The sequence below is a fragment of the Nicotiana tabacum genome, chromosome 10 (genome assembly GCF_000715075.1).
Source record: "Nicotiana tabacum cultivar K326 chromosome 10, ASM71507v2, whole genome shotgun sequence".
In the NCBI taxonomy this organism is placed as follows: Eukaryota; Viridiplantae; Streptophyta; class Magnoliopsida; order Solanales; family Solanaceae; genus Nicotiana; species Nicotiana tabacum.
In genome coordinates this window covers 88,604,282-88,628,172 of record NC_134089.1, presented here as the reverse complement: position 1 = coordinate 88,628,172, position 23,891 = coordinate 88,604,282, and the positions used below count along the sequence as shown (strand labels likewise).

The following is a 23,891-nucleotide window of genomic DNA, read 5'->3' as shown; positions in this document are numbered from 1 at the left end:
ATCGATTACATATTACAATTGACACTAAACAATCAGAAACAAAGAATCAGGCAATTCACGGGTAATTTCAGTGGTATTGACAGAAACAGGGACTAACAGGAAACTAATTAATCGACGCAACTTATTAATCGATTATACATACACAATTGGTAACAACAAACAGAATCAAACATACAAACAGGGTGATTCATGGCTTTGGATAAAACAGGGGACTTATGAAACTAATTATTCGACGACATTAATCAAATCGAATGTGTAGTTTATAACAGGTACAATTAATCAAAAAACAGAAAAATCGACCAAATAAAAAGGTCACTGGGGATGAGAAGATGAATTGATAAAGAATGAAAAAATCAACAAAACTAAACTAAACAGATACACAGATAAAAAAACATGAACACAGTACAAGGGAAAAAGAAAAATACCTCAGAACATCAGAACTATACGGACCCAGGCTCGAACTCGGACTCGGACACTTTGAGGTCGAACAGACCTTAGTCGAAGTGTTCTCAATTGAGAACATTTCGATTAAGGTCGATTAGACCCCAAATCCTCACTTAATTTGGACGGATTCCATGATTTGAAATTTCTAGGGTTCCTGGTTTTCAATTTAGGGTTCAAACGTTTCTAGGCAGATTTGAACGGAACCAAAGTCATTTATGGTATGAGGGAGGTCTGGGGGTTGCCTGGTAAGAATTTGGAGTGGATTGGGGTAGGTTCATGTTTGGCTCGAATCTTCAAATGAAGATTCGAGGAGTTTTAGAAAGATTCGAGCCAGATGGTTAACATATTTGGAGCGAGGGTGGTCTGATAGTCTTATGGTGTTGATTTGGTGACCGGCGGCGTTGTTACCGCTGGGTTTTAGGCGGTGGGGTGTCATGGCGGCTAGGGTTTCGGTGAGGGTGTTTGGTTCAGTCTCTGAGTTGAGACGATGAACAGGAAGACGAGGAGGGTGTTTGGTTAGGGGGGCTGGGGTAGGAGGTTGAGTTTATATAGGGGCGGGGTTGTTTGATCCTGGCCGTTCAATCAAGCACGATCGACGGCCTGGATCGTTTCATTTAATGGCACAACGCCGTTTGGTCTCTATACGAAATTGGGCCAACCTTGGGTGAAAATGGGTCGGGTATAGAGGAGGCCTTGAGGCCGTTGGATCAAGATAGATGAACGGCTCAGATCTGATCACCTAAAACTGCGTCGTTTCAATTATGCAGGGGCTGAACTGGACCGTTTGATTGAAACAAATCAACGGCCCAGATTTGAGACTCAGAAACGATGTCGTTCGAGTCTTCTGAGGGACTGGCTGAAATGGACCGGGTCTTTTGAATGTTTGGGCCTGATTTTTGGTCTAAAATTTTGGCCCAAATCCGATTTGCCTTATATTTTCAACTCTTTTCATTTTCTTCTTTTAATTAATAATTAACAAAAATTCTAAAAATAAATTGTAAAACTAAAATTAAACTACAAAATATTAATTAACTCTTAACAACAATTAGCACACAAGTTAAAACATTTACTTAAAATAAAATCACACGATGACACACTTTAAATGACATAAAATAGACTAAATGCATATTTTTGTGATTTTCTTCTTTTAAAACCAAATTGTGGTTCGATTAGTTCCTAAATGCACAATCAAATCCTAAATATGCATGCAACATATTAATTAATTAAAACAGGATAAACATTCACAGATAAAAACACAAATAGTTATCCAAAAATGCCACGCAAATTCTAAAAATTGTACACCAAGGAAATTTGTTTTAATTTTCGATTTCTTTTGGAGTAGTTTTTTCGTGAAGCAAAAATCACGTGCTCACACAAATCATTTCACTCAAGTAAGTAAGAAGAAGCTGAAGTCATATTATTATTGTCAACAACTATTACATTGAGCTTGAAAAGGCCCTCGGTGAGGTAACCTTTTCCTACAAACATTTCATTCTTACTTATTACAACCTTGTCGGATATAAAAACGCACTTGAAACCGTGCTTTACAAGAAGTCCAGTAGAGACTAAATTCTTCCTAATTTCGGGAACATGAAGGACGTTGTTCAAAGTCATGACCTTGCGAGAAGTCATCTTGAGAAATATCTTCCCATATCCTTCAATTTTTGTTGTAGCAGCATTTCCCATAGAAAGCGTCTCTTCGGGTCCAGCAGAAGCATAGGTAGAAAATGCTTCCCTCACAGCACAAACATGGTGAGTGGCTCCAGAATCAACCTACCACTCCTTAGGATTTCCTACCAGGTTGCATTCAGAAAGCATGGCACACAAGTCATCAACATCATCATGCTTTTCTACCATATTTGCTTGACCTCTTTTCTTGTCTTTCTTCCGAGCACGACACTCCGTAGATTTGTGTCCAGTTTTTCCACAGTTGTAGCAGTTTCCACTGAACCGCTTCTTTCTTGGGTTGTATTTCGGACCAGAAGCCTTCTTTCTCTTTTTGTTATCTTCAACAATATTTGCTCCCATTATTGTTGAATTTCCACGGCCTCTCTTTTCAGCAGCTTTATTGTTTTTTTTATTCTCAATTGAACAATGAGATCTTCAAAGGACATCTCCTTTCGTTTGTGTTTCAAATAATTTTTGAAGTCCTTCCACAATGGAGGCAACTTCTCAATTATTGCTGCTACTTGGAATGCTTCATTGATGACAAGACCTTCAATGAAAATTCCGTTAGTAAAATTACTAAAAAATTTACTTTCAACATCAGTATTCTTTTGAAATATACCTTCAGCAAGTAGATCATGAATAATTACTTGTAATTCCTGGACTTGGGTAATAACAGACTTGCCATCTACCATTTTGTAGTCCAAAAATTTTGCAACGACGAATTTCTTCATCCCGGCATCTTCAGTTTTGTATTTCTTTTCAAGCGCATTCCACAATTCTTTTGATGTCTCCACGCTACTGTATACATTATACAGATTATCATCCAGTCCGCTAAGAATATAATTCTTGCACAAAAAATCAGAATGCTTCCACGCCTCAATCACGAGAAAGCTTTCATTCTCTGGAGTTTCATCTGGCTGATCAGGAACATCATCCTTGATGAACTTCTGTAGACATAACGTAGTCAAGTAGAAGAACATCTTCTGCTGCCAGCGCTTGAAATCAATCCCAAAAAAATTTCCGAGTTTATCTGTCGGTGCCAACAGCGGTGTTCGGCTTGTTGATGCGTTGGCTGTCATCATCGGAACAGCTCGGTTTCCGTTGTCATTTTCCATTTCTGTAAAAGAATGATACAAACAAACGTTTAAACTTGGAGAAAAAAAATCACGTAGATTTTAATTTCCAACAAACCGCCACGAAGGCTTTACTCTCCAAACGGGAGTACTCAAAACCACAAAGGTTTTAGTTTCCAGAATAATAAGAATAATACAAATACAAAAATTAAAATTGTTAAATTCCTTAAGCTTGTTAATATTTTATAAGCTTGTTAATTTTTATTTGACTTGTATTTGTAAATAATAATTCTGGAGAAAAGAACATTAGCTTATAAACGTAAATATAAATGAAACAGTAATTAATTCGAGCCCACTGAATTCACAGTGTTTCCTTAAGGAATTTAATCCCCTTCTAGTACCCAAGGTTATGGATTATTTCCTCCCAGGATAGAACGAATTACATACTGGTGTAGCGGTACTTCAAATCCCAGTGTTTCAGCGAACACAAAGTTCGACAACAAATCACACTTACGGTTGATTTGTTTGTAGTTTAAAGCAATGCAGAAAGGAGGAGAACCCAGAAGTCGAATGGAAATTCTGAGAGGAAGGAATGCAATTTATAGCCAATATTGAGCGATAACAGAAGAGGAAATCAGATTGCTCGTTGCTTTCTGTTTTCTGTCCGTTTTTTCTGTTTTTCAACAAGCTGCTGGCACCTTTCTTTTATAGTGTAATTAGCTGGTAAACGCACTCATTTGATGAAGCATTTTCTCACGGTGGCTGGAGCACTAAGGCTTTTAATTAATGGAGGAAGCACTCATGGTGGCTGGAGCACTAAGGCTTTTAATTAATGGAAGAAGCACTCAACATGGTGGAATGAGCACTTGCTCATTAATATTCACGGATTGGAAAACATCCGTTACAAACACGAATAATATTACGTTAATATTCACTATTAACAAATAAATTTGGTCCAAAAAATTAATCAATCAATCGATCATTTGACCAAATCCAATCCGAAGCCGAAGCCGAAGCCGGGTCGAGCGAGCGACAACGGCGGCGCGAGGCTTGCCTTCTTCCTAACTCTTTAAGAGCTAAATGAAGCGCATTTGTATATAAACCCACCAAACTCCTTTTCTTCTGCCAATGGGGGACAATGTCTCATTAAAAAGAGATGAAAACTTAAAATTTTACTCAAAATTTTCATTTCCCTCCATTTCCCATTCACCCTCTTTTTAATATCTTTCCATATTAAAAAGAAACTCAACAAAAGTTAGAAAGTATCATGTCTTCAACAAATATCAAATCCTAGAAGTATAAAAAAACCGATCTTTTTAACGCCATATTCGAAGCAATCTTTAGCTCCATTAAGGTACTCCCCGCCTAATTTCAACAAGCAATTACCACGAGTGGTAATTGCTTCGAGCAATGTCTTATCCAACTTTAGCTATTAAGAAAATACATGATTAAAATGTAAAAAAAAAAGAGACAAAACCATGAAATTAACGTATAACTCACTGCTTCTTTAAGTTGATTTTCAGCTTCTACACTATACTCGGGAAAGATACATCCAAGATAAATCCTTTGAGGAAATGATAATGAGCTTTTGTTTTATCCAATAGCAATTCCTCTATCCAATTCAAAATAAAAAATTAACACATACATAAATTAAACTTTATTTTCTAAAATATATTTTAAACATTTACCTTTTGGTATGTTATCAAGTTTCCAGAGAAGTCCAGGGGCTTTTCTCGCTAACTTAGCAAGATCTTTATCCCGATCTTTTGTGAAATTATTATTGGGATGTTCATTGATGGATTTGACCAAAGATATTTGATGTTCAAACAACTTAGAATCACTCATCTTAGTTGGTAAAAAAGACAGAGTATGTATAAAAGAATAATCTGTAAGAGGGAGTAAGAAAAAGATATGGGAAAGGCTGATTGTAGTTAACGAGCTACCATGGGGAGATGAGAAAGGCTGACTGTAGTTAACGAGCTACCATGGGGAGATGGGAAAGGCTGACTATAGTTAACGAGCTACCTTGTTAACCACGGTACTGAGCACGCCTGAGCAGAGTAGCTATTACTTTCACAGAGTACGGAATTCAATTTCTTGTGAGACTGTATTCCTTGTTTAATTTTTTCCGCCAAATTACTCCCAAAAACTGTGGCACAGTTTAAATTTGACTGTATATTTCAGGCTTAGATTTTTTGTTTTTAAATTTTGAAATAAATTTTATGTATTTGGAAGCTATGTAAATAAATACTATAAGTTACAATAATTGACAATTTAAAATACTTAAAAGATAAATAGAAAAATTTGAATATCGAAATCCAAAAGGTATCACATAACTTGGGACGGGAGAGTATATTTTTTTTCGTGAAAAGAGTGCGTCAAATTTTTGGACGATTTGCAGTTGTACTCTATATTTATGACACCTTTTAACTTGAAGTTTTATCACATGAACTAAATAACTTCAGTATTTTTTTCTGAACTTTTTAGGGAAAACTCATTGCTAACCCTCAGACTGCAGGAAAAAACTTCACCATGTTCAGTCTGAAACTACAAAATTGCATGAGGTGCCCTATTTAGTTGCCCCTTTTTAACTTGTACCCGTTTTTTTTCTTTTTCTGTTTGCATCCGTATCCCTTTTTTTGTTAAAAGCGTTTTAAAATAATAATTTTGTCCTTCTTTAATAAAAGACTATTTTCTCTCTAAGTATATGACATATTGTCTCTTGTCTCTGTCTCTCTCTCTCTCTCTTTCGAGGTTTTTGATTATTCTCTGAAATCAAATGGTTTTCGTCATTGCATTCTGCTTGATTAGCAACTATTTCTTCACCAACAAAATTAAGTATAATCACAAGTACGATTTTAATGGTTGCTTTTGTACATTGCATTAACTGTGTATGGAATTTTACTTTAGGATTAGTTTTATGATATAGCAAATGTATACAGGTTCTGAGTTCTTCATCTGAAGTTACAAGCATCCCTTTACTTCTATTTAGTTTGACATCAAATCATATTTTTAGTGAATATTTGGTTGAATCAAAATCTGTAACTTCACTAATTTTCTTCAGGAAAGTATTGAATGATACTTCTTTACTAAACATAACAAGTTTTGTATCATGATCCAAGTATTTGTAATCGAAAGTCCAACTTCCATTGAAAGTAATAACAAGGCAAATCGAACTCATCCTGCAAAATGAAAATTGTTTATACTAAAGTTTTCGAAAAAAAGCTCATGAAAAAATTGTTTAATGCAGGACAAAACTTAAGCACATTTTGGTATGAACTTTTTACAAATGAACTAAATAACTTCAGCATGTATTAACTAAAATTCATAAACAAAATTACATATTGCAGGAGGAAACTTCAGCACGGTTGTCATGAAGTGTTTGAAATTGAGCTAAATAACTTCAGCATTTTTATGTTGAAGTTCAGGAAAAAGCTCATTTTGGTGTGAAGTTTTACCAAATTATGTAAAAACTTCAGCTTGTTTTGTATGAAATTTTAGCAAATAAACTAAATAACTTCAGCATGCATTAGCAAAAATTCACTGAAAATTAACATAATGCAAGACAAAAACTTTAGCATTTTAGTGCTGAAGTCTTAGAAAATCAACTAGAAACTTCAGCTTGTTTAGACTACAAGACAAATACTTCAGCAATTTTGGTGTGAAATTTTAGCAAATCATGTAAAAACTTGGGCTTGTTTAGTATGAAATTTTAGCAAATTAACTAAATAACTTAAGCATGCATTAGCAAGAATTCATTATAAAATTACAAAATACAGGATTAAAACTTCAGCATGTTTGTCCTGAAGATTTAGCATATTTGTCATCATGACAAAACTGTTGAATGCTGGACAAAACTTCAGCATGTTTGTCCCGCATTCAATATCATACATTAGCAAGAATTTTTAGTTTGAGCATGAAACAACTTCACGCTAACTTAGGTTTAACGTGAAAAATCTTTTGGTACAATAGCATGAAATTTTAGCTTGTATTTTATTAAAACATTAGAATAACGTGAAACAACTGCATTCTATATCTTTCATGCAAAGTTTTTGAAGATCTATCAGTGAAAACTTCATGTTTATGCAAGTGTGATTTAATTAGCATAAGTGAAAAAATCTATACGTTGATTGAATTAAAACTTAAAAGGCATGATGAATTATGAAAATAATTGCAGAAAAATATATAATATGAAGATCAATCAGTATGAAGTGCAATACTTACAATGTATTTTCTAATTTTGAATTTGGAATTTGAATATGGTTCAACTTTCTGGTTTTGTGATTATGGCATATGTGAGAGGAGATCTGAGGAGGGACGGAGTGATGGAGGAGAACGGTAAAATAATTTATGTGTGATGCATCTTTTATATCTTTTGTCAATGGTATAATTGTCATATTATTATATTTGTCAACTGGCTATCAAATCAATAATTTTTAAAAATAGAATATAGATTAAAACATGGCACAAATATTGGGTGAGGCTGCAAATCGTTACAATTGTAAGTCGCCACCTCCATTCCAAAACTGGATTTTTGGGGTGTGGCATACCCGAAAGTTAATTAATGACATTAATTAAGAAGTAATTTGTTAATGTATCCTTTTGCTCTCCCAGTTACCTTCTTTAATGCTATATTCCTAGAAAATGTAAAATAGTTTTTTAAAAAAACAGTAGAGAGTGATAATTTTGAAAGACATTAACTAATACACGACATCTTTGAACTTTATAAATTTTAAGTATTTATTTGAAAAATTGATATAGAGATGGAATGGAAGAGATGCGTTGCATGGAAGGAACAAAGTGCAGCTAAGCAGAGTAGCGGAATGCAAAAAGACTAATTTCTGTTAGGTTGGTTGCAATATTCTAATTTCTGCTCACATTTTTCTAGTTGTTATATGATGGAATGTATTGCTTGTTTTGGCCTTTTCTGGATGGTAAAGATATCTCGACGATCAATTTTGGCCCTCACTTTTCTTAATCAATTTCTTTATGCTTTCAAATTATTAGTAATTTACTAAATATATTTGACCTTATTTTATCCGAAATATTTGTTGTAATCACGATTTTTTAAGTAAAGAAATAAAATTATTAGTTTTAATATAATTTAGTATTTTGGATTTATTATAGTTATATTATCATCTTTTTAGTTAATTAATTAATCACCATCATTTTATTAAGCATAAAAGAATTATTTACTAATTTTGATTTATTATATGTATACATGCATGAATTATTATAACTATAAAATATAATATTTTATTATAAATTATTAGAATTATGGAAGCATAGTGAAATTTAAAGAGAAAGATTTTTAAATGTTAATTGGATCATCTTTGTAAAGTCCAATATCATTCAAAAAGGGGCCAATTCTTAGAATACATTTTCAGATTTCTAGACCCCTGGATCAACCAACTCGGCCCACAACCATTCGACTCCTATCCATTTCAATCCAATACTTACACTCTCAGCGAGTAGAACTTAAATTTTTTGTAATTAAATTCTTAAAAGAGAAATAGTTTTTTTCCATTTTTAATAGAAATTTGAAGGTTTAAGGAGCAGGAGGCAACTCAGTCACAGTATCAAGAACTCGTTAAAGTAGTGAGTGAGCAACCAAATTATCCCAGATCTCAGTCTCCTCGAGTGAGGTGGGGATTTGGTATTTAAAAACTTCCCTTCTTGGCTGCTTCCATCCACTCGGTTAAACTATAATAAAAGGGAATGGTCGTATCAACTTAATCTTATTCTCTGAAATGTATTGGGTCACTATTTGAAGAATGCCTGTAATGTTCAAGAGTAGTTTCATATCCAACAATTTAAAATATTTCGCTTAGAAAAAAGAATCAAAAAGTAGCATGGACGTATGTTTAAAATGGTAAAACCTTAGTCAGGCTTCTCATTATTTGAAGGAAAAATAAAGAAGAGCAGACCCCCACATTTCAGAATGTGGAAGCAACCTCACGTTTGCTTCAAGGCTCATGATTACAGGCAACGTCAACTATAGTTACTCGGGTGAGAACATGCAGAGCAAGTCTCAATATCGTCAAATGGGGAGCCTTATTATCATCACTCACTCACTGTGTGTGTGGTGTCACAGTTCAAAAAATGCAGCAAAAGAGTTCCCAACATTCAAGCTTTTCATCTTAAAGAATCAATCAACTTCGGCCGTTCTACCCTACACTTTGTGACGAGTCTTTGGACAAATTCTCGGACAGACGTGCTTCAAGAAGATCATTTTCCCTCCTGATGATATCAAGGTCTGCTTTCAGCTTGTCAATATCAACGGTCCGAGACGCCATAGTTGCAAGCTTGCCTTCATAATCAGCCACTTCTCTTCGGGCTCTATCCGCTGCAAGAAGATTTTCGGCTATTTGTTCAAAGCTGTCATGGATGCTAGTAAGTATCCTGTAAGCTTGCCGTCCTACCTGGTCCTTTTTTGCCTCCCTTGTAAAAAAAATATAGACAATTTACATTATTAGAAAAATCTACATTCTCATTAACACAGCCAATTTTGTAATCACCAGCATATCAAAAGATTGTACCTGAACACCATCTCATCCACCACTGCATGAGTTCGATTAAGCCGTTCTTGGATAGAGTTGCTCTCCAACTGAAGCTCCCTTGTTTCTTTTAAGATTCTTTCTATGTCAGCATCCTGCTTCCGGCTGTTTTTTGTGATCTCTTCAATACGCTGAATGTAGGTACTCCTAGGTTCCAATTCGGGCCGCTTCTCGGCCTTTGCTGAGAGTATAATAAGTTCCTCCTCTCTGCAGAGTGACAGATAGCAAACATCCAGACAAAGTTACCACGTTGATGCAATTTCTCAACATACTTACAGAAATGAGTTAACTTCGTAACACATACAGTCTAGCAGCTTTCAAGGTTCACAAAACCATGACAATCTGCAATGCAGTTAGTGTCTGTTCCAGTCATAGATTCTTGACAGTTTACATGCAGTAAGATGTTAAGGCTTTAAGCCGCGTAAAAAGCTCTGATTTATATATAGACAAATATCCCTCTATCCCACACTATTTAGCCTCTTTCCTAATGAGTAACGACAGATTCTGTTCTCAAAGAATCCAACCGATAAGAACCAATAATGTTGTATAGTAACTTAATCATACCGTATCATATTTTCAACTAAATATTCCACTTTTCACATATTAATTGTTATCCTCTAATACATTTACCGATTCAAAATCGAACAAATAGAGTTTCCTATTCTATGATTTCTTCTGCTACTTCTTTCATTGGCTACAACACAATTTCTTCTCTCAATATTGTTCCTAGTCAAACTAGGTAATCTAAAAGGCGATGGAGAGTCTGCATGACTTAATTGATGATGACCTACCTTTTTTCCTTTTCAGCTAATATAAACTCCAGCTCCAACTCAATCTCTTCCAACTTTTTATATTTTAAATAGCTCTCTGGCTCTGTTGCTTTTAACGTTTCCTCAAGATAACTCTTTTCCTGCTCAAGGGCCACTCTCTTATCATTCCTGCAAGAGACTTTAGAATTATCCCGAGCTTGCATAGGCAGAACTACAGTTGAGATAGTTATCCAAGTTTCAAAAAGAAAAATATAAGAAATGATGTTAGAAGTCTATAACATGCATGAGACTGAATCCTTCCACTTTTTTTTTTTTTTTTTTTTTGAGGTCTTCTGGGGATACTTAATAAGCAACAGATCATTATACTACCAGTGGCTCTCCATTTCGACAATTTTGCCCATTTTCAGTTCCACCGGATCGTTTAGTTGATTCACATAAAAGCCAGTGGGACGACTTTCATTAGAACCCATATCAACTGCTGCTCTCAACAAACCAAGCTTTTCTTGTAGTTTTTGTAATTCGGCAGACCCTGAGACTGACTTCTCCACGAGCATTTCCTTTTGGTCTTGTAAAGTTTCTGTTTTGCAGTTCATCTGCAGAATGGCATGAAATAATAAGAGAAGATAACATGCTGGAGGCTTTCTGAAAGCCTAACCACAAAATCAAATATCAATGTCTGTTCCCTACTTCTCTATCTTCAAATATGCTCCAGTTCTAAATTGTCAGCTTGTCCGTTTCATTAACATCGACCTATCTACCTCAAAGCAGGTCTACCAAAAATTCACTAAAGATCAGATGAAATCCACCTACTATTAAGTACCTGAGGCAAATTCACGCACGGAGAAGTTGATTGCTGTCCATATTCAGAATCATGTTCATTTTCCCTCAAAGAACTCCTCACGCCTTCCACCAAATCCAGGACGTTTTGTTCACTGCCTGATATCTCCTTGCTGGAGTCAACTCTACCTTCTCTAGGTATATGAACACCATTATAAAATTCATCCATCTTATTCGGGATAAGATAAGATCGCTGTGACGACTCTGGTGTTTGTATCATCATCAATGGATCACCCACTCTTCCCAAAAGCTCCTTATGTGGCAGTGGTCCTGTATCATCAACATTTTCTTCTGGAGTCTTAAGGGGTCTTTTAGATTCAAAAACTGCATCTTTTTGAGCTTCAACATCAGATAGCCTCCCAACCAAGAATCGGACCAACTCGTACAAGTCCTCTTCCGATGGATAAAGAAACTGCCTAAGCAATAGACATAATGCTTGCTCTAAGCACAAATGGAGACAAATCTAACAGACACATGTAGCAACACAGCATTTTTAAAAGCGGCGTGAAAACTGAAAAAGACAAAGTCCTTGGAGCTTGAAGCGAAAAGAGAGAAGTGAAGCAAACAATCACAGAAGATAACTAGACATATATGAATTTAGTAATGAGGTGGTCAATGAAATAGGAGGAGAACCATGACATTTCCGATTCAAATCCCAATGGAGGCAAAAAAAAAAACACTAGATGATTTCTTTTCATCTACTCAAACCTTGGTTGACAGAGTTACCCGGTACCTCAGTGGAATTGTCGAGTTGCTCGCAAGCTGGCCCAGACACCATTGTCATTTTAAAAAAATGAATTCCGTAATATAATAGTCAAATTGTAATTAACATAACTAATTTCAACCTCCAATATACAATAATGTCAATATTAATCGAACTCTTCAAAGTTGAAATTTAAAGAACTGATAACTTTTCGTTTAATTCAGTTTGTGAAGTCATCAATTTAAAGGAAGCACACGTCTTCACCTAGGAAGCGATAACCCCTCGTTTCGCATCGCTTCATATAAGCGGCAAAGAGAGGGCTTTTGGTAACACTGCCTGATCAAGCACTAATGCACATCAAAATCAATTAATTCCTTTAACAAGACGCAGTTAAATCATAGATGCAGCACCTACTACGAACGAAGATAATTTGACAGATTAAACAAAACTTCAACAGAATAAACATTGAGATCTCTGGAAGTAGAAAAGCAAAAAAAAAAGAAAAAAAAAAAAGAAATTCCAACTCATAAAAAATACTAAATACTTATCAAATTCGATTTCGTTTGCAAAAAGCAGTTCTTAATTGTGCAAAATGCCAGCAAAACGACGGCGTATTAGATATAAGATCAAAAGAAGAAGAAGAAGAAGAAGAAAATGGAGAGGTATATAACAGTAGTAGTAAGTAAAACCTTGTGGAAGCTGATGTCACCGACGAAACCTAGGGTTTTGAAGGCGGAGGCAAGGTCGGAGCAGAGCTTTAAGCGGTCGGACACTGAGTTCTCCGGCAAGGAAGAGGTAAAGGATGAATTTTGGTCAATGAGGTGCAATGACTGGGAGGAGATAAAGAATAATGTTTCCGGCGTGAGATCTTTGACCGATGAGATGCCGGGAGGTATCGTCACCCCTGAGTTGGCGATGGAGTTGAGTAGAATCTCTTGAGATTTTTCCATTGTCTCTGCAGAGTGCAGACCTTTAGAGATAGCGGGGATAGCTTATACAGTTCATTTTCATTTGACATCCTGTATAAAGTTTATTTTCTCAAGTAGTAGTATTATTTATATTTTATTTTATGTGACATAATTTTTTATATTAATAATTTAATAAAGTGACATATTTTTATATCTAAATACAACTTCACTTTAAAGTTATTATTTGATGCTTAGTGAAATTTTTTTATAACCACATAAGTATTATTAGATATTTAAGATTGTAAATTTTAAAAATTTTATAGCTATATAAATATTATGACATTTAAAATCACATATTTCAATTTATTGATTACATAAATTGATACTTACCTGAGTTAGAATAAATGAATAATATCTTATCTCTATATGCTACTTTTAAGTATTTCTATCTCCTCTTTGTCATTTTTTTTCAAGTTATTTCCCAAGAGTAATGGAGTATAGTTCCTTTTAAACTTTCTTTCATTTTAAATAGTTTTAATAATTTTTCCTCTTTAATATTTTATTGAAATCCCCATTTTTGTTCTGACAGTACTGCTTATTTTTATTACTTTTATGTAATTTGTCTTAATCGTAAAATGTTTTGTATTTTTCTAGAAATATTCATTTCCTAGAGTTTTTAGATGTCATTAAAAGGTCTAATTTTGTTACTATTTTCAAATTATATATGGTATACATAGGGTATAAAAATAAATTCAAATGAAGAGCAACAAGGCTGTGCCATAACTAGAAAATAACCTCAAAGATCACACGATGCATCAAGAGCACCAACAAGTTTTCTAGTTTTCAAATAGAAAGCATGTGTTTCAACAAGTTTCAAGATTTAGGCAAAATTCTGGTTTGGATCAGCTTCTCTACCATATATAATAGCCATGAACTTAATTTGTCCAACACCATTGAAAAAGTTCTCAATTTTTCTATTTTCATGGAGCAAGTAGCACAAGATGAAATCGAGGATCTGTCGTTGTCCCCTCCAACTGTTGGCTCCATGCAGATTGCTGGAAGCAATGGTTTCGGCCATAACATAGAGTTCATGTCTCAAGCTTATCTTAGAAACAGAAGTTGTTCTGAAATTGATATTGAAGTAGACCATAATACATGTATCACTCATAATGATCAACCCCTTCCCATATTTCTCAAGGTACATTTTGCTCCAACCAAATATTTTTTCATTTAGATTAATTTTATCAATTATTTGTGGGCTTCTTAAGTTTTTTTCTTTTATTCCCTAGTTCAGTGTTCTTTTAAACTGGGCATTCCTTCTTTCGAAGAATACAATTTTAGTTCCTTAAGGTTTTCTATATGAATTTATACATATTTCTATTCACTATCTGTTTTATTTTGTGCTTATATTAAGAGATATATAAAAATGTTAAAAGGAAACTTAAGCAAGGCGGGCAGAATGGGACAGGTTGTAAATAAGAAAAAAAAAAGTTAAACGGGGCAGAGCAGGGAGGGCTGGGCAGGTTGTAAGTAGGAAAAAATGTTAAATAGGGTGGAGCAGGGCATGATCAGCGGACCAAGGCTTTACCCGCTCTACTGCTCTGCTCCCGCCCGTCTCACAGTAGTGAAGCCAGAAATTTCTCTAAGAGTATTCAGACTTGAATAAAAAAAATCCTGATAAATTTATGATATAAGTTTAAGAGTTTTGGCTTTTGTAATGTGAGTGGTTACAAATGCAGTTTGCAAATGTGGAGTACAAGGTGAAGATTAACCAAGCTTTCTCCAACAATCCTGTCAAGGCAGTTGTATCAAAGGTAGCTTCCCAGTTTGAGCATGACAATTACAAGCATATACTCAAGGGTATAACAGGAAGCGTTGGTCCTGGTCAAATTCTTGCCTTAATGGGGCCTTCTGGCAGTGGGAAAACAACTTTGTTAAAGATATTGGGCGGAAGACTGCACGAAAATGTCAGAGGAACTGTCACTTACAATGACATTCCATATAATCCGGCTCTTAAAAGAAGGTGATACCTATCCAACAATAACTTCTTTTTGCCTCTTTTTATTCTGTTGCCTTAAAACTAGGAGTAGGTACAAGTTTTTCTTTCAATGTAGATGATTTTGTATTGACTTTTGTTTGTGATGTGTGCTAATGCTATAGGGTGGGTTTCGTGACACAAGATGATGTGCTTTTTCCGCAATTGACTGTTGAAGAAACCTTAGTTTTTGCTGCATTTTTAAGACTTCCAAGCAAGATGAGTCGACGCCAGAAGTATGAAAGAGCAGAAGTTATTATTAAGGAATTAGGCTTGGAAAGGTATGTGAGCTACCTTTGCATGAACTTCAATACATACTGCACCTCTGCTAAAAGAAACTTAACATGATTGTTGCAACTGTTCATTCATGAATTTCAAAATCATAGATGTCGTCACACGAGAATAGGTGGAGGACTCGTTAAAGGTGTTTCTGGGGGAGAAAGAAAAAGAGCTAGCATAGGTCATGAAATCCTTGTTGATCCTTCTCTCCTCTTGCTCGACGAACCAACTTCAGGCCTTGATTCTACCTCCGCAAATAGACTACTTCAAATTCTTCAAGGGCTTGCTAAGGTAAATGCTTCAGCCATTTTTTCACAGATTTGCTACATAATTCCATCTTTTTAGATGGATCCATTTATTGCAATATATTCATATAGTTATTTTCATTTTGTTACTTACAATACTCTCCTGTATCTAGTTTCTTTTCTTGTTTTAGCTATAGCCAAAGGTGGCAATTTTTGAAAGCACCATTAGGCTCTGCATTATGATTAAGTTGGCGAAATACTAATTTATTTTGTTCGTCAGATGGGAAAGACAATCATAACAACAATTCACCAGCCCTCAAGCAGGATTTTTCACATGTTTGAAAAAATCTTGTTGATATCAGAAGGTTATCCGGTATATTATGGTAAGGCCAGGGAATCAATGGAGTACTTCTCATCTCTAGGTTTTATCCCGGAAATTGCCATGAATCCAGCAGAGTTCTTGCTGGATTTAGCAACGGGGCAAGTAAACGACATTAGTATTCCTGATGATTTATATCCACCTCAATGCACATCTGAACAAGAGAGGGTTGTGATTAGAGTAAGATTCTAATTTGTACTTGTTCTGATGTTACATTTCTTTAGTTTCTTTGAAAGCTCTTTATTGGACATACTTTCACAGAATTGTGTCTATGACCATAATTAGTATCTGCAACACAAGTACAAAATCCAGTTGGAACCAAAAGAGAACCATCAAATCGCTAAGGCACCAGAGCATCTTCAAATGGCCGTTAAAGTAAAGAAAGATTGGACTATATCCTGGTGGGAACAATTCAGGATACTGTCAAAGCGAACATACAAGGAAAGATGCAGAGATTATTTTGACAAGTTGAGGTTAGTTCAATCGCTTGGAGTTGCAGTATTGCTCGGCCTTCTTTGGTGGAAATCCTCAACTGCAACTGAAGCTCAACTTCGTGATCAGGCAAATCCCAATATTCAACTTTTCTCTCCTTGTTATAGTATCTTCAAGAAAGTTTACTTTAATTTCACCTGCATTGCAGATTGGTTTAATGTTCTACATCTGTATATTCTGGACTTCTTCATCAATATTTGGAGCAGTATATGTTTTCCCATTTGAGAAGATCTATTTGGTGAAGGAAAGGAAAGCAGACATGTATAGATTAAGCGTCTACTACGTCTGCAGCACATTGTGTGACATGGTAGCGCATGTTTTATATCCGACATGTTTCATGTGCATTCTCTACTTCATGGCTGGATTCAAGAGAACTGTCCAATGTTTTTTCTTAACATTGGGTGCAACACTATTAATTGCAATAACCAGCCAGGTAAATCCAATCATTTTAAGTTCGCGAACCAATAAAGCTCTCATTTTTGGGAAAGATAAATGGATTTGTTATCTGATGATAGGGAGCTGGAGAACTTTTTGGAGCTGCAGTTATGAGTATCAGAAGGGCGGGGATGGTCGCCTCCCTGATATTGATGTTGTTTCTTCTCACTGGAGGTTACTATGTTCAGGTATCCAAATTACAACATAGTAGTATTACATTCTTAATCATTGTCAAAAAGGATATGTTGGCCCAAGTGAATCCTACTCAAGTTAAAATTGATGATACTTCTTGTATCATATGTCAATAACAAATGAAGCTCAGAAAATAAAACATCTCTCCTTTGGTAAATGATTTTTGCAAACAGTAAATCACTATTACTGTATGATTGCTAGCAAAGGATTGAGAAAAATTCTGCTCAAGAATCTGTCAAACTTGTCAACAAATGGGATAACTTGATAATTGTTGGGCTAAAACAGCCCAAAGTTAGACTTAACATGATATAATATTGTCCGCTTTGGCTAAGCCAACGCGGTTTTTCCCAAAAGGCCTCACACCATTAAGGGATTCCTACACCTTATACGTAGGCTCCCAATCTTTTCAGCTACCAATCTGGGACTTTGTTCGCACGTCCAACAATAATATATAGAAGTACATGCATGAGACTAATTTTATCTACATTCACTGAATTCTTATCCGCTATAACAATGAAGTCACAAAACTATCTTCCACATTAAAGTAATTGAAGGTTACTCGCTATAACAATGAAGTCAAAAAAATAATCTTTTATGTCACATTAAAGTAACTGAACTTGGTTGAATTGCTCAGAAAATACAAATGATTGTATTTTTGGTGTGTGTATTTGTTTGCAGCATATACCAAAATTCATGAGGTGGCTAAAGTACTTATCATTCATGTACTACGGATTTAGGCTGCTGTTGAAAGTGCAATACTCAGGAGATGAGTTATATGACTGTGAAAGCAAAGGAGGATGCAGAACCCTACAGAGTTCTCCATCATTTGACACTGTCAATTTAAAAGGTGGCTTAAAAGAAGTTTGGGTTTTGATAGCAATGGCTCTTGCTTATCGCTTCTTAGCTTACCTTTGCCTTCGTAGAAAAATCAATATTTGTAATCTTTAATTCGTGAAACTTAATTTCTTGATATTTCACACTTTGGTATTGACTTTGGAAATTGAATTCTCAATTTTTGAAAGCAATCATTTTGAATTTCACAATCTTTTCTTTACTTCATTTCTAATTCCCCCTCCCGGAAAGAATGATGGTTCTCTTTTACTAATGTCAATGTTGACTCATTTAGTTAAACCACCTTTATACTCCCTCTGCCTTATATTATGTGTCGTGTTTCTCTTTTACACGCCCCTTAAGAAATACTTCATCCGGTTCACAATAAGTGACTAATTTGCTTTTGGCACACCCATTAAGAAAATACTAAATTCTAGACAAAAGTAGTTAGTATTACTAAACTACCCTTAATTAAATGTTGCAGCATAGTTAATATGAGGAGTAAAAGACTTTTTAGAGGTACGTACATGAGGTTAATTTTAGAAAAACAAACTGAATTGTTTCTTGGTTATATAAATGGACACTTATTTTGGACCAAAATAAAAAAGTAAATTAGTCACTTATTATGGACCGGAGGGAGTATTAATTAGGAAAGGGATTAAACTATTCTACCCTTATTTATGTCTAAGATACAATCTCTCTTCATTGAATATTTATTCTATTTATGTGTTATCTCTATCTTCAGGAACAATTATTACTAAAGACAAAAAAGGGGGGAAAAATCAATTTTGTCTTGAACTTCTAAAATAACAAATAATTTGAGATAACTATTTTTAGTAGCCATGACTAGTAATATGAGACCGAGGGAGTAGCATAATTCCATTCTTTTGTTTCCTAATTAAGCTATAACAGGGAAAGTACATTGATTAGCTTTAAATCCTTTATAATATTGTTTAACTTTTACTCCTTCGACATTTTCAATATCACCAGAAAAAAATAATTAAAACCTTATTTCTTTCAAATAGAATTTTGTCCTTTGTGTTCTACTATAACACAAAAGTAAATTGTAAGGGGTCGCTTGGCCCAAAATACTCTAAAATTCTAATCAGAATAGATAATTTCATCTTTTATATGAAATATACAATTTCGTAATTTTGGTATAAATCTTATCTTTATTTTAACTAGTATTCGCAATCAAATGCTGAATAAATTTAACATTACATATCTTTAAAAAGATATTATTTTATTTTTAAACATAATGGGGATAAATGTCCAAGTGGAATAGTATTCAAAGTCATAGGTGCATGTTGAATAATTCGTTGTTTTCATGTCTACATGTGCCATCCTCATTGTGGGTCCCCTATTCCCCCACATCCCACGTTCTAACTGTTTAATTATCGTCCCATGACTCACTGTTTAATCACACTCACACCCCTATAATTATAATATTGTATACATAACTCCTTTCAAGTTAGTTCTAATTTTTACATAAGATGCATGAAAAAGAATAATGAAACTGTTTCTCCGTTATATTTTACTTTTGCAAAAACAAAAAAAAAAGTAGCCGATGCACTAAACTCCCGCTATACGCAAGGTCCGGGGAAGAGCCGGACCACAAGGGTCTATTATACACAGTCTTACCCTGCATTTCTGCAACTTATATTTTACCTTTGCAAGAAGGAAAAATAGATATGACGACTGCAATAACGACTTATATAGACGGGCAATGGACTTGAAAAAGTAGCATTTTTTTTTTCAAAAAAAGAAATATGAGGAACATTAACTCGATCAATAAAAGCATTTTAATTAAGAAAGAATTATTTTATTGTTCAAACGTTTTTAGATACTCCGGTAAAATGCAACATATATCAAGATTCACTATAGAACTATAACATCAAACAGTGTCAAATTACTTAACATATGTATGATACAAAGTTGTAGATGGAAATAAATTATCTATCTCTTGCCAAACTAATTCAAGAAGACATATATTATCTCTTTACACAAATTATTATTGAATAGTTAAAATACATTTGCAAGTAAACGAGACTATTGTAAGCACATATGGAAAAGAGGCAAACAATGCATGAGTCTCTTGACAAATGAAGATTATAAATTTAACAAGATTCGTTTTTCTGGAAGTGAAACACTATACTCAAAGAATTTTATAATTACATCTTTTTCATTGTGTCTAAAGGCAAAAACAAAGATCCTATCTTTCCATTTTATCCTACGACGTTGGAATGGCGGGATATATATATATATATATATATATATATATATATATATATATATATATATATATATATATATATATATATATATATATATTAGAATTTTAATAATTCATATATGAGGATTTGAAACTTAATGAAGGTGCTACTTTCTCGGTCTCAAATTATCTGTCGTATTTCTCCTTTACACTTCCCTTAAGAAAATATTAATTATAAGGGGTTTAGATTATTTTATCCTTATTTTATGTCTTATTTACTCTTATTTATGTCTTGATAAGAGTGGGTTGCTCTACTGGTGAGAACCCTCCACTTTCAACCAAGAAGTTGTGAGTTTGAGTCACCCCAAGAGCAAGGTGGGAACCTATTGGAAGGAGTAATGCCGAGGGTCTATTGGAAACAACCTCTTTACCGAGAGAATTTTCTTAAATTAATATGAATATAAAAGTTAATTCTAAATATTGATAAATCATATACTTAGCATTTTAATTAGAATTAGATTTTAGGTAAATGATGTTTTCCTGATTTTCTTTTCAAAAGGAAATAAAAGAGAAAAGATTTTTAAGAAAAAAATTTCATTTACATATATTATAATTAATGAGGAGGAAGCGAGAGGTTAATACGTGACTCTTTAAGTACAATTATATGTTAAAGACATGTAAATAGATAATTTTTCATTAGATAGTATAATATCGGCTTTGCTAAAATTTCTCCTATTCAAATAAAAGAAATATGAAATAAAAGAAAAGAAACTAATAGCGAAAAGAAAACAAAACAAAACAAAACAAAAGAAATATGTGGAAACTGCCACGTAATCTTTTTTATATTCCTTCTCGCTATGCCCTTCTTAGCCTTCATCTTTATCTTTTCTTTTCTATTCATTAGCTTCCCTCTCATATTCTCCATTCCAAGGAGAATAGAGTACTTCACTTCATAATACTTGCTCAGTTATTTGTATCCTCGGCGAAATAAAAATGTTTTTGTCTTACAAATAATAGGCAATTCAAAGAGAAAATCAAAACATAACTTTCAAAAAAAAGATAATTATCATAATACTTCAAAAAGGATCAAAAGTTACAAAGTAAACCAAATACTTTATTTTATTTTGTCGTACATATATTACATGATCCAATCATATGAATAAAATGAAAGATAATTTACTACTTAACTTTATAAAAATTACAAGTAGAAATGAAGTAGAAAATAATTTCTATTTTACAGAAACAAACATGCCGATGGCTAAAGAAGAACCTGTGCCTGCTCTGTGACTTTTTGCCCTAACACTTTTTACTGACTAAAAGAAATAAGAAGTGTTACCAAAATATCCAATGAAGGGCATATATGAATGTTTAAAATTTATCCATTTTACACAATAAGCTGTTATTGGTTAGTAGTTAGCAGATTTCCAACAAAGTTTAACTCATAAGTAATTAATTTGAGTCTAAATGAAAATACAAACTTGCGACAAACAAAAGTTCATAGAAAATAAAGCGAAAGAGAATACACGAGAAAGTAATGGAGAAGAAAAGATACAACTTGAGACCTTAATCTTAAGAAAATAGAAGGAAATAGAAATGCAAAATCAGTGTATAATTTTTCGAGTTCTTATCGGCACCCCCTCCCGCAATATCGATCATTATTCAAGAACCTTCTTCCTCAAATGAAACTAAACATGAATCAAATATTGCAGTAAATATGACAACATTACTATTTCAGATAGAGAATAGAAAGGGTAGTCTTGGGTAGGGGTCTCATGAAACAAACTTATGAATTTATATAGGAAAAAATAGATGAATACCATAAGGTATTTTAATTTTTAAATTAAATATGTGGGGGTTATGAATATGAAAAGCATGGAAGTTATGGATATTATTGAGAGTAGAAGTTAAGGTAGTATGAGTTATGAAAATAAAAGTTTAAATTTTAAAGTAAATAAAGGACAACAAAGATAAATAAAGAAAATGGTATTCAATTGCTAAAGTTATGTGAGCTTTTTTTTTTTGGTAATTAAAGAGGGAAAATATTTACAAGTATAACAAGAACCCTCAAAACTAACATAGATTTGGACATGTAACCCTAAATCTAGTGCCCTCATATCTACATAACTACTCAACTACAAACTATGGATAAAAATTGAAATTCTGTAAATGTCTCGCTATCTTAGAATTCAACATTCCACGACAGTGCACTTCCTGAATTATCAGTTTGATCATCTCCTTCTTCTTGTTTAGATTCCACAGTTGCTTGATTAGGGCAGCTCTATTCCATATAACCATATCTGTGATATTCAAGCCCCCTGCAGATTTTGGCCAACATAGTTGTCTCCAAGCTACTAAAGCTTTAGCTTTGGTTTTTGTTTCACCTATCCACAAAAATCTCTTGCAAATTGTCTCAATTCCTTGTAGGATCTTCTTAGGTAAAGGAAATATCTGTGACCAAAATGATTGAATAGCAAATAAAACAATCTTGATCAGCTGCAACCTGTCTGCATAAGACAGAAACTTTGTTGTCCGGTTTTTGATTCTGCCTAACATCTTATCCAGTAAAGGTTGACGTTGAGTAATAGATAACCTTTTACTACTCAATGGGACTCCCAAGTATCTGAAAGGCAAAGAGCCTTTAGAAAAACCTAAGCACTGGATAATGTTTTGTTGAATATCTTCAGTGACCCCTCCAAAATAGATACAGTTTTTTTCCTGATTAGCAATCAGACCTGAAACCTTTGAAAACTGTTGAAAACATTCATACAATAGCTGTATAGACACCACATCTCCCCTGCAAAACAGCAATAAGTCATCTGCAAAACTGAGTTGGATAATATTCAACTTCTCACACCTAGGATGGTAGTTAAAGTCAGGCTTCTCTTTAAGAGTCTTCAAGATCCTTATAAGATACTCCATAGCTAGAACAAACAAATATGGTGATAATGGATCACCTTGTCTAATTCCTCTCTTTGCATCAAAAGGAGTTGTTGGCTTTCCATTAACCACAATAGCATAAGACACTGTAGTAACACATGTCATAATCCAAGAAAGAAATTTCCCTAGGATATTCATTTCTATAAGTACTTGTTCAAGGAAACACCATTCTACATAATCATACGCCTTTTGCTTATCAATTTTAACCATACATCTTGGTGACACACCTTTTCTCCCATATCCTTTTACAAGTTCATGCCCCAGTAGAACATTGTCACTTAGTATTCTCCCTGATACAAATGTTGCCTGACTCAGATCAACTAAGTCTCCCATTACTGACTTCAGCCTATTTGTGAGCATTTTGAAAATAATTTTGTAAACAATAGTGCAACAGGATATTGGCCTAAACTGCTTTATAGAAGAAGGATTTTTCACTTTTGGGATCAGAGTAACTGTTGTCCTATTTACCTGTTTATACATTATACCTTCATCAAAGAATTTCAGAACTGCTTTTGTGATGTCCTTGCCAATTATATGCCAAGTCTTCTTGTAGAAGTAGTCATTGAAACCATCTGCACCTGGTGCCTTTGAGTCACCAATCCTCTGCAAGGCTATCTTCACATCTTCCTTAGTAAAGGGGGCTATAAGCTGAAGCTGCTGTGACCTTGTAAGTCTTGGACCATTCCTCATTATGCAAAGATTAATAGTAGGCATATTGTTAGTTTATCTCCCTAATAATCCTCTATAGAACCCCACTATCTCCTGTTAAATGCCCTCTGGATTGTTGATCAATCTTCCATTGCTATCTGTTAAACTCTTTATTTGATTCTGTGCTACTCTCCCTTTCATGCTTGCAAAGAAAAAAGCTGTGTTGGAACCACCTAGCCGAAGCCA

At 34.1% G+C, this 23,891-nt stretch overlaps 2 protein-coding genes across 4 annotated transcripts; one reads left to right on the top strand and one right to left on the bottom strand.

Annotated features, from left to right (window-relative positions):
* Positions 1-9,044: 9,044 nt before the first annotated feature.
* LOC107783478 (uncharacterized) lies at positions 9,045-13,080 on the bottom strand. Of its 3 annotated transcripts, none has more exons than XM_016604452.2 (6): positions 12,742-13,080; positions 11,333-11,761; positions 10,882-11,105; positions 10,534-10,680; positions 9,725-9,949; positions 9,045-9,626 (listed from the first exon to the last, which is right to left on the bottom strand). In XM_016604452.2, exons 1-6 carry the CDS (start codon positions 13,000-13,002, stop codon positions 9,353-9,355), a joined length of 1,560 nt encoding a protein of 519 aa, XP_016459938.2. In that variant the 5' UTR covers positions 13,003-13,080; the 3' UTR covers positions 9,045-9,352. The 3 variants fall into 3 exon arrangements, with proteins under 3 accessions (XP_016459938.2, XP_075079200.1, XP_075079201.1); XM_075223099.1 differs by having other exon boundaries at positions 11,333-11,812; positions 12,742-13,071; XM_075223100.1 differs by having other exon boundaries at positions 11,333-11,765; positions 12,742-12,880.
* A 687-nt stretch (positions 13,081-13,767) lies between these two features.
* On the top strand, positions 13,768-18,001 carry LOC107783475 (ABC transporter G family member 26-like). Its single transcript, XM_016604448.2, has 9 exons — positions 13,768-14,158; positions 14,700-14,983; positions 15,121-15,276; positions 15,382-15,565; positions 15,800-16,078; positions 16,184-16,459; positions 16,539-16,823; positions 16,906-17,013; positions 17,696-18,001. Exons 1-9 carry the CDS (start codon positions 13,817-13,819, stop codon positions 17,963-17,965), a joined length of 2,184 nt encoding a protein of 727 aa, XP_016459934.2. The 5' UTR covers positions 13,768-13,816; the 3' UTR covers positions 17,966-18,001.
* Positions 18,002-23,891: the final 5,890 nt, after the last annotated feature.

Coding starts and splice junctions, on each gene's coding strand:
- LOC107783475 (XM_016604448.2), top strand. CDS start 13,817: ATGTGTTTCAACAAGTTTCAAGATTTAGGCAAAATTCTGGTTTGGATC. Junction 16,079..16,183: donor AAGAGAGGGTTGTGATTAGA/GTAAGATTCTAA, acceptor GACCATAATTAG/TATCTGCAACACAAGTACAA. Junction 17,014..17,695: donor CTGGAGGTTACTATGTTCAG/GTATCCAAATTA, acceptor ATTTGTTTGCAG/CATATACCAAAATTCATGAG.
- LOC107783478 (XM_075223099.1), bottom strand. CDS start 13,002: ATGGAAAAATCTCAAGAGATTCTACTCAACTCCATCGCCAACTCAGGG. Junction 11,813..12,741: donor GTGACATCAGCTTCCACAAG/GTTTTACTTACT, acceptor TGTGTCTGTTAG/ATTTGTCTCCATTTGTGCTT. Junction 9,627..9,724: donor GTGGATGAGATGGTGTTCAG/GTACAATCTTTT, acceptor TTTTTTTACAAG/GGAGGCAAAAAAGGACCAGG.